Consider the following 17,078-nt stretch of genomic DNA (forward strand, 5'->3'; position numbering starts at 1 on the left):
CAGCAGGGAAAGCAAACGCAGTGTTGGCTGCTGAGCCAAGACTGGTGAGAAAATGCCTTTTGCTGTCTTGAGACCCCCGTTAAAAACAAACAAACAATAATAACCTAACGGGAATCCCTTACCCCTCAGTTCCCTTCTACCACTTTTGGTCCTCACAATCAGGATTTCAGTGTTTGGGGTAAAGGAAGGGTTCTCAATTTTTCATCCTCAGCGAGCAGGAGGTCCACCATGAGAAGTACTTTTCGGGTTACATTTTTGAAGTCAAACTTTGACGAAGAGTTCTGTGTCATTGGGAAGCCGGCTTTTCCTCCAACAACAGGCCTGCTCAGCTTGGAATGGGGAAATAAATCAGCGGCTTCCTTTCCAGGGCAGATAGCCAAAGGCCAGCTGTTTTGTGCTTCCGGGGGCGCAGGGTGGGGGTGGGGTGGGAGCTCAACCAGCAGTGGCGTAGCGTGGGGGGTTCAGGGGGGGCCGGCCGCACAGGGCGCAACATCTGGGGGTTAGGGTTAGGGGGCGCAAATTACTTGTCTTGCCCCGGGTGCTGACAACCCACGCTACGCCACTGCCTCATCTGGAACCATGAGGACTAGAATCTTACTTTCACTTTAAGGACTGGAAATGTCCCCTGTCTGAAACTCTCAAGACTGCTGCCAGCCAGTGGAGACAGTACTGAGCTAGATGGATCAATAGCCTGTCTTAGCATAATGAAGGGCTGCAGCTAAGTTGCAGAGCATCTGTTGTGCACGAAGAAGGTCCCAGGTATCTCCAGGTAGGGCTGGGAATATCCCTGTGTCTGAAATCCTGGAAAGCCACTGGCAGTCAGCATAGGCAATCCTGATCTAGCTGGACCATTGGTTTCACTTGGTGCAAAGCAGCCTCCTAACTTTCGCCTTACCTTCCTTCTGCATTCATTGAACTAGGGATCTGGGGGTATGACATATGTACTGCCAATGTTTGCAAACCCCAGGAAGGAAAACCAGATGTTGGCTGCATCTGCATTCAGGATGGGAACACCTACCAGGTGTGCTCTGCATCCTCGCCTGTCAAGAAGCACACCTGTAGCTCCTCGCTCTTTAAAGGATATGCCCACCTTCTACTGCTCTAAACTCACATACACTGCAGCATCTCGAAGGAGGAGAAATGCAGGAGAGTTTTAGGGGGAAGCCCAGAAGGAAAAATGAAGACTGCTTATAGGAAGGCTTGGATCTCCCCCTACTGTTGGGCATCATTACTGCAACTTTGATTCCACGCTCATCTTGCAATGCTTCATGCCTTTCTATGCCGAAGAGCTCAAAGTGGCATGTGTGGTTCTCCCCTTCCCATCTTATACTTACAACAACCCTGCGAGGTAGGTCAGGCTGAGAAATAGTGACTGGCCCAGGGAAATCCAGCAAGCTTCATGGCTGAGTGAGACTTGAACCTGGGTCTCCAGAGCCTTTGTCTGCCGCTCTCACCACTACACCACACTAAGCCTCTGCTTTCCACTTCAGGAAAAGGTCCGAGACCTCGAAAGGTCACCTACATTGGGGTGGGCAGAAGATTTACTAGTGGAGTTCTGAATGATCTTTCATAGATCAGCAAGGATTCTGACTCCTGTTTGTTTAATGATAGATGCAGCAACAACAAAGGTTTTCCCCTTATAAATTTAACCCTCTAAACTGTTTTTGTTTTTGCTTTTTTGGTGGAGGAAGGAGGCTTGTTTATGGGGTCAATTATTATTATTATTATTATTATTATTATTATTAATTACCCTGCCTTTTTCCCTGACAGGACTCAAGGCAGCTTACAGATAAAAATGAGAACTGCTAAAAACGTAGACGAAAACCAACATTTAAAATGTTCTTAAACCATGCCAGCATATTGGACCTCCACACAAATAATTTTGGGAGACTTGGGACTTAAAGAAGAATAAGAATTGGCTGTTTGGTTTTCTGAAATTGTGGGTTGAATTTGGGATCCTGCCCTTGCACAGCCCTTCCTTTAGATTAGTACTGTCTACAATGATTGGCAGTGCCTCTCCAAGGTTTCATACTGCCTTACTTGGAAATGCCAGAGATTGAACCTGGGGCCATCTGCATGCATAGCAGATGCTGTACTGCTGAGCCATGCCTTTTCCTCAAACCCATTCCCATCCAGCCGATCCCTTCTACTCTTAACCTTTTCCCCTGTCCTTTTCCAGCAAATGGGCCAGATCCCCACCCACCTCCAGCTATAATAATAATGTTATGCATATCCCAGACATGGCTCACCACACCTTCTCCCCCCCTCTTTCTCCTTCGGCAGGTGGGTACCGAATTCACCACCATCCTCTACAACTTCATGTGCAACAGCAGCTGTGTGGGTGGAATGAACAGGAGACCCATCCTCATCATCATCACCTTGGAGACCAGAGAGTGAGTCAGTCATGTGAACACCAGCTCTCCAAGAGGACATGCAACTCCCCAATGGACAGTCAGATGTGTGGGGTTGATTTGTGCTGGGTTGGGAAGGTAGATGAAGATTGGAGCCGTGCCTCTATAGGGGGTATTCCCTTGAAGACAGTTTGGAAATGCATGCGAAGTGCAGCCAACAGGTTGCTTACTGGGACATACTTTTTAGACTGGCCTTATGTCAAGTGCACTGGGTTCCGATCTGTTTCCATGCCAAACCCAAGGTGATGGTTCTTACTTCTGATGTGCTAAACCACATGTAGGAAGCCAGTGAATCCCTGACCATTGGCCATGCTGGGTGTGTGTTGTCAGAATTTGAATTAGGGGCAAGAGGGGAAAGGTTGGATCCCATCCCCCACTACCCACACCAAGTCAGCCCTCCCTCTAATGCTATTAACTGAAGAAATAACAGCAGGAGATGGATTCACCAACTCCTGTGTTATATCTAGTTTGGCCCTAACACACCCAGAGTCAGGATTTGGACCTTCCTCCTTTGTTATCATTCTTCTGCTTCCCGCTGCTACCACCACACAGCAGCTCATGGAAGTATGCAAAGTCATCCCCTTCCCATTTGACAACTAGTACAGTGGTTTAGTGTACCAGCTTAGCACGTAGGAGACCTCAATATCTCCTGATCTGAACCCACCCAGAGCCTTAGATCTCTTCTGAGGTCCTCTACTGGGTTCCTTCTTTAAGGGAGGCTTGGAGAAGGATGGTGAGGTAGAGGTCCTTCTCAGCTGTGGCTCCCAGATTGAAGAAGAAGAAGAAGAGTTTGGATTTGATATCCCGCCTTTCACTCCCTTTAAGGAGTCTCAAAGCGGCTAACATTCTCCTTTCCCTTCCTCCCCCACAACAAACACTCTGTGAGGTGAGTGGGGCTGAGAGACTGTGACTGGCCCAAGGTCACCCAGCAGCTGCATGTGGAGGAGCGGAGACGCGAACCCGGTTACCCAGATTACGTGACTACCGCTCTTAACCACTACACCACACTGGCTTGCAGAACACTCTCCCCAGTGAGCCCCACCTGACACCTTCATTGACATATTGTTGATGCCAAGTAAAAATGTATCTTTCCCCACTTCAGGCTTTTGATAAACTAGGAAGATTATCGTTTTTGCTGCTAAACTTTCCACGGCCATTCTGTTAGGGAGGGATTGTTTTGAATATTTTTGTGACTTGCACTTTTTTTTAATGAATGTGTTAACATTACAAGACATTACACTGTATTCATGTTTTTATTTTACTGCTAATCACAGTAACAAGTCTAATAATAATTATAATAATTATAAACAAGGTCACCGGGTTGCATCCAACTATGTTCTGCTCAGAGCAGACCCCGTGAAATTAATGGACTCAAGGTAGTCATGTCCATAGGTTTCAGTGGGTCTTCTCTGGGTAGGACTAACATTAGATACAGCCCACTGTTGGTATAGAGGTTTACGTCTGCTGAATTGACATTGTATTTGCTTCTCAGCGGACAGGTCTTGGGGAGGAGGTCATTTGAAGGCCGAATCTGCGCTTGTCCCGGGAGAGACCGGAAAGCGGATGAGGACCATTACCGAGAGCAGCAGGCCCTGAATGAAAGCGTGGCGAAAAACGGCAACCCAAATAAGCGGAGTAAGTCTTTGGGTTGTGGATCATGGGCGGCATTCAAGAAAGGACAGCTGCTCCCAACCTGCTGCTTGTTACTGAAGTCAATACTGAGCGAGCTGGGCCTATGGACTGGTCTGGGATAAGGCAGCTTCCTATATACCAAAAGTTAAAATGACTGAAATGACTGAAGCTAATTGGCCGTAGGTTCCTAGGTATGAACAGGGCTTTCAGGACCATGGACAGGTCACTGGAAGCTGCTTATCTATTGCTGCATGAAATAAAAGAAAATACTTCTTCATACAGCAAATGGTTAACCGGTGGAACTCGCAACCATGGGAGCCAGCAATGGCCACCAGCTTGGGTGGCTTTAAAAGCAGGTTAGACAAATTCACAGATAAGTCTTATCTATAGCCATGATGGACCATTGAGGCAGCAATGCATTACACCACCTTGAGCTGCAGGTTCTCTGCCATTTTCCCCAAGATGCCTTTGGTCTGTCACAACCTTGGCTCAAATTAAGCCCTGTCTAATAGCAGTCATTGTTTCCTTCTCTCCCCTCACCCAGCTTTCAAGCAAAGTCCTCAAGGTATTCCAGCACTGGGCGCTGGAGTGAAGAAAAGGAGGCATGGGGAAGAAGAGACATATTACGTACCTGTAAGTAGTACCTGAGACTGGTTTGTGTTTGTGTGCATGTGCAATGCTGTACAAGTGTCAAGCCACTCTAGAACGCTTTAAGATAAACTAGATCACGGCTTTCCAACGTGGCATGCACAGTCACCAGTGAACTCACCACTGCCTCCTATGATGCCTGCAAAAGGTCCCAATGAACATTCCCCCCCCCCAAAAAAAAGATCCATTGCACATTTGAACTGTGATCATAGAACCATAGAACTATTGAGTTGCAAGGGACACCAAGAGTCATCTTGAGAGGTGATGGGCTCTGCTACTCTGGAGGGATGAAAGCAGAGGCTGCAGCCGCAGATCCTGCACTGAACAGGGGGAAGGTTAGATTGGATGACCCCCCCCCCAAGGTTCCCTTCCCTTCCCTTTTGATCCTAACTCGCATCTGTTCTTCTTGATTCAGGTACGTGGCAGAGAGAACTTTGAGATCCTGATGAAGATAAAGGAGAGCCTGGAGCTGGTGGAGCTGGTTCCACAACAGCTGGTCGACTCCTATCGCCAGCAACAGCAGCAGCTCTTGCAACGCCAGTAAGTCCCCAAATTGTCTTTCCCCGCTTTTCCCCTAAAACAACTTGCAACACTATTAGGGTGAACAGGGTGCTGGAGGAAGATGGGGACAAAACAAGATTTAGTTGGGACTGCCTCTAATTCGCTCTGGCACCACCTGTGTTGCAAGCCACTTTGTATTTTTACAGAAGAGAGGATTCTATGTTTTCAAAACCATTCAGCAAATTTCAAATATTTCAAGGATGGTTAACCCTTTGGTCCATCAACTATTGCAGGATGGCAGTTTGCATGAGAGCGCAAGTTTAAATAAGCTGATTGAATGAATGAATGAATGAATGTGTACTGGAGCAAACTTCTCCCACCCTCCCACTCATCCCTGCCCCTGACCACCAAACTCCATTCCCCATGCAGGACTCACCTTCAGCCTCCTTCTTCCTATGGCCCAGTTCTCTCGCCAATCAACAAGCATCACACTGGAGGGATCAATAAGCTGCCGTCCGTCAACCAGCTCGTGGGGCAGCCCCCGCAGCACAGCTCCGGCGCTGGGACCACCCTTGGGCCGATGGGTAAGGCAAGGCACCTAATGCAAAAGGCCAAGAATGTTTTCTTATTGTCTGTGCAGCACCCTTTCTCTGAATCTTCCTAGTTCCCTACAGACACCCTGTCATTTCATTTCCTGTAGTCAAGTTCAGTGTGCCTGTATTTTGGGCTTCTTGCATGCTACCTGAGTCAGCCTCTCAGGGCTGTATAGGGTGAGATATATATAGTTTTCTAAATAAAACAGAAAGCCTCGCTCTTCCTTTTGGAACCGAGATGGGGCGATTTGGGAATATGGAAGTGTAAACAGCTCTTTTGTGCTGAGTCAAACCACTGGATCATCTAGTTTATTGTTGTCCACACTGACTGGCACCAGCTCTCCTGGGTTTCATACTCAGGGGGCATTCTACCTGGAGAAGCCAGGGATTGATCTTGGGGTGGGGTTCTTCATGCAAAGCAGACACTCTACCACTGAACTACAGCCCTTCCCCAAACTTGTGAGAGCTACTTTGTGGTTCCTTTTTCTCTTTTTACAAAACTCCCAAGGTTCTAGCAAACTGGATTCAAGTGTAAAATAATGGCTATCAGGTGTGGGTGGGAAGCCCCTCCAACAGCCAAGAAGAGACGATGCCATCTGGACTTGGCTGCCCATTTTTGACCACCCCAAGTCTCTGTTTTAAAAGCAAATAAAATTTAAAATTGCTTTCCTTTCCCACAATGTATTCTTGACTTGTAACTGACCAGCTAAACTGTCTCTGCCTGATGCCTGAGTGAGGAAAATGGGATAGGACATCAAGCTTACACTGAGCTGCAAAATCAACCGCCGTTACCCCACTAAATTCAGCGGGACTTACTTCTGAGTGAACATAGATAGGTTTGGAGCCATAGATGGCTTTGAATGGGCTAATGGCCCATCACAAAGCCATTTTTGGCTCTTTGTTGTTTTGGCTGCAAAAATTCTAAGAGGAAAATTTATTAACTTTGGAAGGGAACATGCAAGGAAGGATTGTGAATATCTGTTGATGACTGGTTTTTTGTGTCTATTATGTGCTACACACACACACACACCATTAAAAATACACACTTGTTGCATCAGATGGAACACAGACATGTGCAAAAAGACCCAATTGCAACAGAACAAAAATTGCCCGGTGAAAGGGCAAATGAATATTGGAATGGATGGAGGCATGTTCAAACATCCCTACCTGGGTGTAAACCCAAGTGAACTCAATGGGATTTACTTCTGAGTATACACATGCACCATTGTATTGTGAGACTGTCCTCCTAAGCACCCTTCCCTGGCAGCATGTGCCTGGGGAACAGTGATACTTACACATGGTGCCAATTGGTGCCTATGTGCCCTTTACCCACTTTGGAGCCAGCACAATGTCCCCGCTAAATACATATATTTTGCATGGGGTAGCCATTTTTTATCATGCCCCACCCCAAGGCATCCATTTTGCGCTACGCTGCAGCCATTTTGCGGCATTTTCTCAACATTCCCTAGGATCCTGTTGGACCCGAAGGGTTGGCAGCCCCTGAGTTGTGTAAGGTTGTACCTGGAATGTATTTTGCAAACTCACCAGGCTGGTTTGCTGCCATTTCTTGAACCCAGGGCCGGGAATGCTGAACAGCCACACCATGCAGTCCAATGGAGAAATGAACGGCGGGCACCCCTCACAGTCCATGGTCTCAGGGTCGCATTGCACGCCCCCTCCGCCCTACAACCCAGACCCAAACCTTGTCAGGTAGGAAGGAGGTGGCTCAGCATGGGTCAACTCAGCAACGCCTGCTTTTGTTTTTGTTTAACCACACACTAACCTCTGTAGCAACTGGTTTGCTTAGGCCAGAGCTTTCCAAACTTTTCATGTTGGTGGCACACTTTTTAGACGTGCATCGTTTCGCAAAACAGTAGTTCAGTTTTGCTAGCAAACCGGAGGTTAAACTAACCCGTTATGAGAGATACGGGCACTTATTGCGCGATGACACTTCAGCCGACACACTAACATGTTGCGACACACAGTTTGGAAAGCTCTGGCTTAGGCAATGCTCTGTTGGGAGGAGGGTGGGAGAGAAAGGCGAGCGCTCCGTTCACAACTTGTTTTCTTTAGCTAAGGGATAACAAGATGTTTAAAGTGGCATCACAGAGTTTTAAATGTTTGGTATGGATGTGGCCTAGATGTTGCTGCCCTCCAGCTCCGGCCAGCAGGTCCAAAGGTCATGGATGATGGAAGTTGTAGTCCAGCAACATTTGAAGGGCGCCACATTGGCTACCCCTGCCTTAAGCCACATTTCCTACCATAGCTGTCCCTATTAACCCATCATATTCTTAAAAATTGATTTCTGCCAGCATTAAACGGGAGCCGGGGCGGGGGGAAGGGCATGCGTTATGGGAACCATTTCCCCTCAATATTACAAAATATCTTATCAGTTACTGGAGCCATCCTAGGATATGAGAAGCTTGTCCATTATTTTACCATTCCTAGATTACCTTACTGATAAGAGTTTAATGTACCTGAGGACATTATTCTATTTCCCCCCATTATATATCTATATATATTTTTTCTTTTTCTTCTTCTGCAGTTTTTTAACAGGTTTGGGGTGCTCAAACTGCATTGACTATTTCACTTCACAAGGGTTACAGACTCTTTACCACCTGCAGAACTTAACTCTAGAGGTAAATACCGAGAAGATCTGTCGCTCTCTTTCTCTTGGGGCTGTCACTCTCAAAACAACGTTTTTGGGGATGGGATTGCGGGGGGAGGGGGGGCGGAGATCTCAAGCAGCTGAAATGCATGCTTGTCACAGGAGAAATATCTTGATGATAATATTAGTTCAACAATAAAGACAATTACCTAGAGCACCCTTCCCCACAACCTTGGGTATTCAGGTATGGTTGAAAAGGCCAAAAACTCAGTGGTAGAACATCTGCTTTGCATGCAGAATAATAATAATAATAATAATAATAATAATAATAATAATAATAATAATAATGTGACTTTCCCACACAATCTTCGATTGCATTTTTGTTCTAAAAATATGAAGAGCACATAGCAGAATATGGTGAAATAATGTGGTCAGTTCTGTCAGGCACTGAACAGTTAATGCAAAACTTCATGCAACTTTCAAAATAATCCAGATTTACTCTGTAAACCACATGGAGTCTCTTTCAGGGAAAAAGGTGGTATACTACTACTACTAATAACAACAACAACAACAACAACAGCAACAATAATATTTATATGTCACCCATCTAACTGGGTTGGCGCAGCCAATCTGGGTGACTCCCAACAAAATATTAAAAACACAATCAAACATTAACCATTTAAAACTTCTCTGAACTTCAGATGTCTTCTAAAAGTCAAATATTTATTTGTTTGACATCTGATGAGAAGGTCCCTAGTTCAATCTCCAGGTATCTCCAGGTAGAAAATGTCCCCCACCTGAAACCCATCAGTGTAGACAATAGGGAGCTTGCAGGATGATACTGAGCTAGATACATATTCTGAGGGAAAGCACACATTTAAATATGTATCCTGAGAGAAAAACCTATTCTGAGAGTGAATACGTGTTAGAACCCGTAATCTGAAAGAAAAATATATTCTGAGAGAAAATACGCCTTTGAATATGTGTTCTGAGGAAAAAACATATTCTGAGAGAGAATACAATGTATTCTGAGGGAAAATGCAGAACTGAATATGTATTCTGAGCAAAAAACACATTGTGAAGAAGAACACACCTTTAAACACCTTCTGAGAAAAATGAACATTCCGATATATATTCTGAGAGAAAATGCACATTTAAATATTAATTCTGTGAGAAAAACATATTCTGAGAGAGAATACAATGTATTCTGGGGGAAAACGCACAATTGAATATGTATTCTGAGCAAAAAACACATTGTGAAAAAGAACACACCTTCAAGCAGCTTCTGAGAAAAATGTACATTTAAATATGCATTCTGTGAGGAAAACATATTCTGAGAGAGAATACAATGTATTCTGAGGGAAAATGCGCATTTGAATACAAATTTTGAATGAAAAGCATATGAGAAAGAATACACATTTAAACGCATGGGGGGGAGGCCTATTTCGATATGTGTTCTGAGAGAAAATGGACATTTAGATACGTGTTGTGAGAGAAAATACCTTAAATGTGTATTCTGTGAGGAAAACATATTCTGAGAGGATACATATTTAAACACATATTCTGAGAAAAGCACACATTTAAACGCATGTTCTGAGAGAAAATATGCAATTAAGCATGGGTTTTGTGAGGTATTGTTGTTGTTTTTTAATGGCAGATGCAAGGGAATTATAGTAAAAACATATGAAAGCAGTATGGATCAGAAATTAGGCAGAGTTCTGTATCCCTACCCACTGTCCCCTGAGCAACCTTCCCCAAACCTTCTGCCCTCCTCTCATCCTTGCTGATCGGCCATGCTGGGATGGGAATTGAAGTCCAGTCACGACTGGCGGGTTCCAGGCTGGAAAAGGCTGCTCTGAGGGAAACCTACACACATGTCTGCCCCAATAAATGCCACATGTTGCACAGAACCAAGTCTTCACCATGTCGTATTTTGATGCCATGCATTGTATGTCATTTTCCGCTCTGGGCTTCAAGCACTGAACAGAAAACCATCAGAATAAACCTTCCACAAACACCTGGGGCCAGTTGCACAGTCTTAGACTGGAATCAAAAGCTGCTTACTGCTTAAACCCATAAAGCTTAGCGTCATGTGTTCGCTTGTTTTTTTTAAAAAAGAAAGACCCCATTTTTGCATGAAGACTTTCCATGTTTCCTGAGTTATGCCCACACCTAACTCCCAGCAGAGAAGCGTTTCATAGCTTGATGCTCTCCAGATGTTTTGGGCTCCAACTCTTTATGTTGTCGTTGTTTTTAAAAAAAACCATGAGGTGCTGATTCATAAACGTTATCTGAGTGCTGGTACAAAATGGCTGGCATCATCGGCAAGAAAAGAGAGGCAATGGTACTGCCAGCTCCCTGCAAAATAAATCCAAAACATCTGTAGGGCACAAAGCTAGGGAGAGCTGTAATAGAGTATTACAGTGCTTACTGTTTTAACTAAATTAACGTTTGCGCATGAATCCATGGTTGTTTTCATGAGTGGGACTTAAAACTGGCTGTGTTGTAAATCAGCCCTCTGAGAAGAACATGAGACTTGTTTGGGCCTCTGTATCACCTCATTTCCTCCTCCAAATTCTCTCCTGCATGAATCACACATGGAGGGCCAGAGCACTTGCTATGTTAAACTTGTAGTACTTGGGCCTTCCATGTTTGTTTGTTATTTATTTAGCTTGAAATAGTAGCCGTGAGGTAGAGAGATCAGGCCTGGAAGAGGCAAATCCCTAGAGATGGATATTGATGGCTATGAGCCACGATGGCTATGTGGAGGCAGCAATGCTTCTGAATGCGAATTATTGGAAAAACACTGGAGGGAAGAGTCTTCTTGGTGGGCTTTCCAAAGGCATCTGGTTGACCTCTGTGAGAACAGGATGCTGGGAGAGATGGGCTGTCGGGCTGATCCAGCAGGCTCTTCTTATATTAAGGTTACCAGATGTCCCCATTTCCTGGGGACAGTCCCCAGATTTACAAATCAGTCCCCATACAAACTTGGGATGCGGGTGGCGCTGTGGGTTAAACCACAGAGCCTAGGACTTGCCGATCAGAAGGTCGGTGGTTTGAATCCCTGCAACTGGGTGAGCTCCAGTTGCTCGGTCCTTGCTCCTGCCAACCTAGCAGTTTGAAAGCACGTCAAAGTGCAAGTAAATAGGTACCACTCCGGTGGGAAGGTAAACGGCTTTTCCGTGTGCTGCTCTGGTTCGCCAGAAGCGGCTTAGTCATGCTGGCCACATGACCCGGAAGCTGTATGCTGGCTCCCTCGGCCAATAAAGTGAGATGAGCGCTGCAACCCCAGAGTCGGTCACGACTGGACCTAATGGTCAGGGGTCCCTTTACCTTTTACCCCATACAAAATCCATTGAAGTTGAAAAGTGTCCCTGGATTCATTGAAAAAAAATCTGGTAACCTGATCTTATAATCTTACAGTTCACACAGTCCTTTTGTCAACCCAATCTCCCAAACACCTTTCTTTGCAGGATCTTGGAGCACTGAAGATCCCGGAGCAGTACCGGATGATTATCTGGAGGGGCCTCCAGGAACTGAAGCAGGGCCACGACTACGGAGCCCAGCAGCTCATCCGCTCCAGCAGCAATGCCTCCACCATCTCCATCGGCACATCCGGCGAGCTGCAGAGGCAACGTGTCATGGAAGCCGTTCACTTCCGCGTCCGCCACACCATCACCATCCCGAACCGCAGTGGGGCCGATGAGTGGGCGGACTTCGGCTTTGACCTCCCAGACTGCAAGTCCCGCAAACAGTCCATCAAAGAGGAATTCACAGAGGGAGAAATCAACTGAGTGTCTCTAGCGAGGAGCATGGAAGCAGGTGAATTAAGGGCAAGGAACTGAACAATTGGACCTGAAAGGTATTTGGCACAACAGCCAGGCGGAACGAGCCTTTCGGGTAGCCACCGAAAAGTATTTTTTTTCAGAGCTTGGGGCAGGACGTGACAGTTGCGCTCTGGAGCTTAAATGCAGTCCTTTGCAACATACCTTTTCACGAAGGGTAGCTAATTCGGCAGTTGCATTTAGCAGCAGGACATGCACTGGGCTAAAAAAAACCCTGTGTTGTGTTGCACTTGGTTGTGTAGCAAACCTGGGTCAAATGTGTATCACAGCATCAGGTACCTTAAGGATATTGTGTATCTCATTTTATCTATTCTCTTCCACCTCGTCAGAAAAGTCTCCAAGCCCCTAACTTCTTTAAGTGAGAACAGGGCTGACCTATCGTACATCGTGGGAGGTCTCCATGGCCAACTGGAACCAAACCACTTAAGGACTTCTTTTCTTTAACAGACTGCCAAAAAAAAAAGTGTTTGTTTTTCTACAGTACTTTGCAGAACAGAAAAGCGGCTCTTTATGATTTGATTAACCTGAGGGATATCTGTGTTAGCTGGGTGAAGGCTTTGCCTAGCAAGACAACTTTGTACACACACGTTGTATATACAGTATACTCGCCATGATGTTGTAAGGTTTATTTTCTATGTAAGCTATTGTGAAGAGTTCACAGATGGACAAGGTTTCCCCCCCTTCTGAGGGGGTGCAAAGATGGCATTGTTCTTCCCCTACCCAAGAAAGGAAAACAATTCCGCAACTGTTTCTAGAGTCAAAGGTTTATTGCTTGATCAAATCCAAATCATTATTTGGTCTTTGTAATGGATTCCTAAGCAAAACATCAAAAAAGCTATAGTTTTCATCTTTGGGAGAAATGCGCTCTCTGTCATTACACTTCTCCACACACAAAAACACACACAATGATATATAGTTTGGTGCTAGCTGTTTCTTGCTTAGAAGCCCTATAGATGGGTTATGTTCCCTAGATTTCAGAACAAATTCATGCTTAGGCGATAAGGAGCTGCATTCAGCAATGCGTGTGTTTTATTGGCTCGGGTGCAAAATTTTGCTTTGTAAGAAACTTGCTCTCTTTTCATTTACATTTTCTTCTTCTTTTGTCGCAGCACATTTCAATAGACTCCAGAAAGGTAAGAGGTTTTGGAGGGAGCTTCCAAATGCTATTGGACTCCAACTCTCACCAGCTCCAGGCAGTATGGCCAAAGGTTAGGGATAATGGGAGTCATAGTCCAACAACATCTGGAAGGACAACTGGTTAGTTACCCTTGCTTTAAAGCAACTCATTCCATCAGGTTGGCCACTTTGGGAACAGGATATAGCTACGAACAAGGGGTATATAAATTTTGTTAAGTAAATCATCTGGATAGCTCAGTTGGTTAGGAGCATGGTGTTGATGACACCAAGGTTGCAGGTTTGATCCTGACACGGGACAGCTACATATTCCTGCATTGCAGAGAGCTGGACTAGATGAATTTGGTTCCTCATAAGGCTTGGTTGCCAGATTATTGATTCCCTTGATTGCCATCCTCTACCCTCCAGCTTGGGTGCCTAGAATTGGACACAGTACTCTTATAAACCCTCCAGATGTTGTTATCAATTCCAATTTCCATCAGCCCCAACCAACACAGTTAAGTGGCAGGGATGATGCAAGCTGTAGCCTAGCAATACCTGGAAGGCCAGAGGTTCCCCATTCTATCCCAGGAACACATAATCAGTACCTCTGGAAACTTCCTCTTGATTCTGACTTGATTTTCGACATTGACTTTCCTTGTTTCACATTATTCTGCTATTGTATGTTGCTGTTTTCTTGTCTTTGCTAAGAACAGTTTGCAATTCATCCATTCTGTTGCAGCATCCAGGTAGAATTTTAGAGCCCCCTTTTGTGACACTGTGTGATTTTGTTTGTTTGTATAAAAGCCCCTTGCAGGGCAAGGGGAAACACTTTGATTTGGGTTTGGGTTTCTTGGTTTTTTAATAGGCTTCTTCTGGACTTCCATCCCTTAAAGAGAGGACTCTTTCAGAGGACTGCCCACTGTAAAGCAGGAGACATACCACATACTCCTGCCACTGAACTAGCATAGCCAAAATGCTACAGATCTGTCACTCATTATGCAGCAAAAAAATCCTTCCCCTTTTCTCTCTCACCCACTTTGCATCACTACGCAGTGACTATCTCTAGGGAGCACCCAGATTTGCACCTTGTTAAAGATCCTGTCTGAAAACTGCATGTGTTTTCGTCCTGTGGGGGCTGAGACTTTGGGAACAGCCAAGATGCAATAGTGCTTGTGAAGTAGCAGTGAGTTAAAGCACTTTATGTTGTTCTTTTCCCCACTCTCTCACCTCTTCAGTGGTCACAAAAATGCTTTCCTAGAGCAGTATTACTACATATTACTCTGTGTGTGAGTGAGTGTGCGTGTGCATCTGCATGCTTATGTTACTAGCAAATTTCAAAATGTTGGGCACACGTCATGAGCAGCTTGAGCAAAAATCCGGAAGCTCTGGAAGCATCCTGGAGTCAGCAGCAGGGATGGGAGAGTACATTTGTTTAGTATGCATGCAAAGGTGAGCCTTCATTCGCACTTTCTGGAAAAATACGAGGACTGAAGCACAGCACAGTAATGTGTACAAACATGCATGTAAAGTGTACTTGTATCTAGAGGTATACAAAGTTCACAGTTTGCAGGAGAAAGGCCTATCATATTTTGTCGATTCATAGCCATACTGGAGAGCGGAGACCCACAGGATGCACAGAGAGAGTGCATGTTGTTGACCTACCTGGGCTTCAGCTAGAGTTAGGCCTGTATATACCTGCCAAAACCACAGCTTACTCTGGTAGATTCAAAACCATGAAAAGGGAAAGAAAGGTGTTGGCACTCTAGATAACTGTAGGGAACTCTGGAGTGGCATGTCTCTTTCACTCCCCTTCTCTTTCTTTTCCTGCCTTCCTCCCTGTCCCATTTTGAGAAAGAACATATGAGGAAGGAAGCCAGCACTTACAGGCTTCCACACAGTCTGAAAACCCAGGCTGTCCACAGTGATGGGCTTGTGCCTGTTAGGACTGGAAAGCAGGTGGCTCTGGAGCCATTAACAGGCAGAACAGGCAGAACTACAGTGGTACCTCGGGTTACATACACTTCAGGTTACAGACTCTGCTAACCCAGAAATATTACCTCAGGTTAAGAACTTTGCTTCAGGTTGAGAACAGAAATTGTGCTCTGGCGGCGCGGCAGCAGCAGGAGGCCCCATTAGCTAAAGTGGTGCTTCAGGTTAAGAACAGTTTCAGGTTAAGAATGGACCTCCAAAACGAATTAATTACTTAACCCGAGGTACCACTGTAACTACTTTTGTCCCCCTCCTCTTTCTCTGTGCCGAGTTCTACAAGGGCAGAGCTAAGAGTGAGAAGGCAGGTGAGCTTGGAGGAATCAAGGCTGAAGTTGGTGAGGCAGTGCCCTAATGGACAGGTGTGTGGGGCCCAACTCCCTATGCCCATAGACATCTATGATGCCTCGTTATTATTTTGACTCTGTTTTCCCTGCTGTAACACGTGGTGCTGAACTAGAGTCCCTTTTGGAATAACCGGGGGCAAAGTTAGATATCCGCTGGCTAATGCTCAGAGGTCCACACTCAGTGCATGGACAACAAGGTATGGGCTCCACACCTTGTGTATGAGTCCAAACCAGTGCCCTGACCCCATTGCCCCTTCTATGGGTGGGGATTCCTTCTCTTTCATGCACAGGTCTTTCATGCAGTTGTATTTCCCAGATGAAGCAGGGCAAAGAACAATCCATCTACATTGGTTTGTTCTGGAAATGGCCAGTAAACTTCCTGATGTCTGATACGGCAACCTCTGCATCTCATCCTACCGGTGGCTGCCTGACCCCTCTCAGGTGTGCGTGCCCGAGCTTTTTGGGATTCACCTTAACATGGGCTTAAGAAACACAAGTGGAGCTTAAACTTTGTCATGAATTGTGAGGTTTCGTTTCGTTTTTATTGTAATGATATCTTTGAGGGGGAGGGGCGGGGAAATGTGTTATTTTTATAGCTTTCTTGGGGTAACACAATAAATGGATTTCAAACGTCGTTTGACTCAAAAGGGAGAGATGCATCGCTGTTGCACACACATGCACAAACGCGCACCCTTCCTTTCATGCTCCTAGTGTGGGGCAAGAGAATTGTTTCAAGCCAAAGGGTTGCATTCCCTTCTGGGGGCCACAAGCAGTGGGGGGGGGTGCCTTTTCACAAAATGGTAGTTTCTACACACATTTTCTCTCCTCCATGCTGGCAAGCAAGAAGCATTCTCAAGAGTACAAGGGCACATTCCAGCCAGGCAAAAACACTTGGGTGCAAACCAGAGGGGGTAGGGAGTGTGGCTGGGGAGGGGTGTGCCCTGGGGAGAGTCCTGAGCACCAGATAGAGAGGCATGGAGAGTCTCCTTCAGTCTCCAGGCCGAAGGGGAGTGACAAAGCATAGCAACCTTTTAAGAACAGCTTAGGCACACTACTGTGAATTACATCATGCTTCCCTCTTTTTTTCACTTTAATAAAACTGTCTGGTTTCCGAATTCTATGGCGGCAGCATTAGCGCTGGGGGCAGGAATGCTTGATCCTTCCCACTCGTTACAGATAGAAGAACAGATGTTGCAGGAGAAGCATTGCAGGTGCCTGGTCTTTTCCTGGACATGCTAACATTTCTACTGCAGGAATTGCTGTTGATCTGCAGACACATTCCGTGATGTGACCCATCCCATTGGCAGCTTGAAGTGGTACAGCCTCTGCCACAGGCTGTTGAATCAGGAGCGGCCCTACCAATAGGCAGGGTGAGATAGCACCTCAGTGGA

General features: G+C 45.7%; 1 protein-coding gene across 3 annotated transcripts in view; it reads left to right on the forward strand.

Moving 5' to 3' along the window:
* The window catches only part of TP73 (tumor protein p73), a 78,821-nt gene extending 62,500 nt beyond the window's left edge, over positions 1 to 16,321 (forward strand). For 2 of the 3 annotated variants that reach the window (XM_083452144.1, XM_083452145.1), the window contains 8 exons: positions 2,284 to 2,393; positions 3,904 to 4,046; positions 4,588 to 4,676; positions 5,107 to 5,231; positions 5,622 to 5,776; positions 7,363 to 7,495; positions 8,331 to 8,424; positions 11,867 to 16,321. In XM_083452144.1, coding sequence (XP_083308270.1) covers positions 2,284 to 2,393; positions 3,904 to 4,046; positions 4,588 to 4,676; positions 5,107 to 5,231; positions 5,622 to 5,776; positions 7,363 to 7,495; positions 8,331 to 8,424; positions 11,867 to 12,187 — 1,170 coding nt within the window. In that variant the 3' untranslated portion in view covers positions 12,188 to 16,321. The remainder of the gene's footprint in view (positions 1 to 2,283; positions 2,394 to 3,903; positions 4,047 to 4,587; positions 4,677 to 5,106; positions 5,232 to 5,621; positions 5,777 to 7,362; positions 7,496 to 8,330; positions 8,425 to 11,866) is intronic. The other variant, XM_083452146.1, reaches the window with a different exon arrangement.
* Positions 16,322 to 17,078: the final 757 nt, after the last annotated feature.

The sequence above is a fragment of the Podarcis tiliguerta genome, assembly GCF_965153285.1.
Source record: "Podarcis tiliguerta genome assembly, chromosome: 8".
NCBI lineage: Eukaryota > Metazoa > Chordata > Lepidosauria > Squamata > Lacertidae > Podarcis > Podarcis tiliguerta.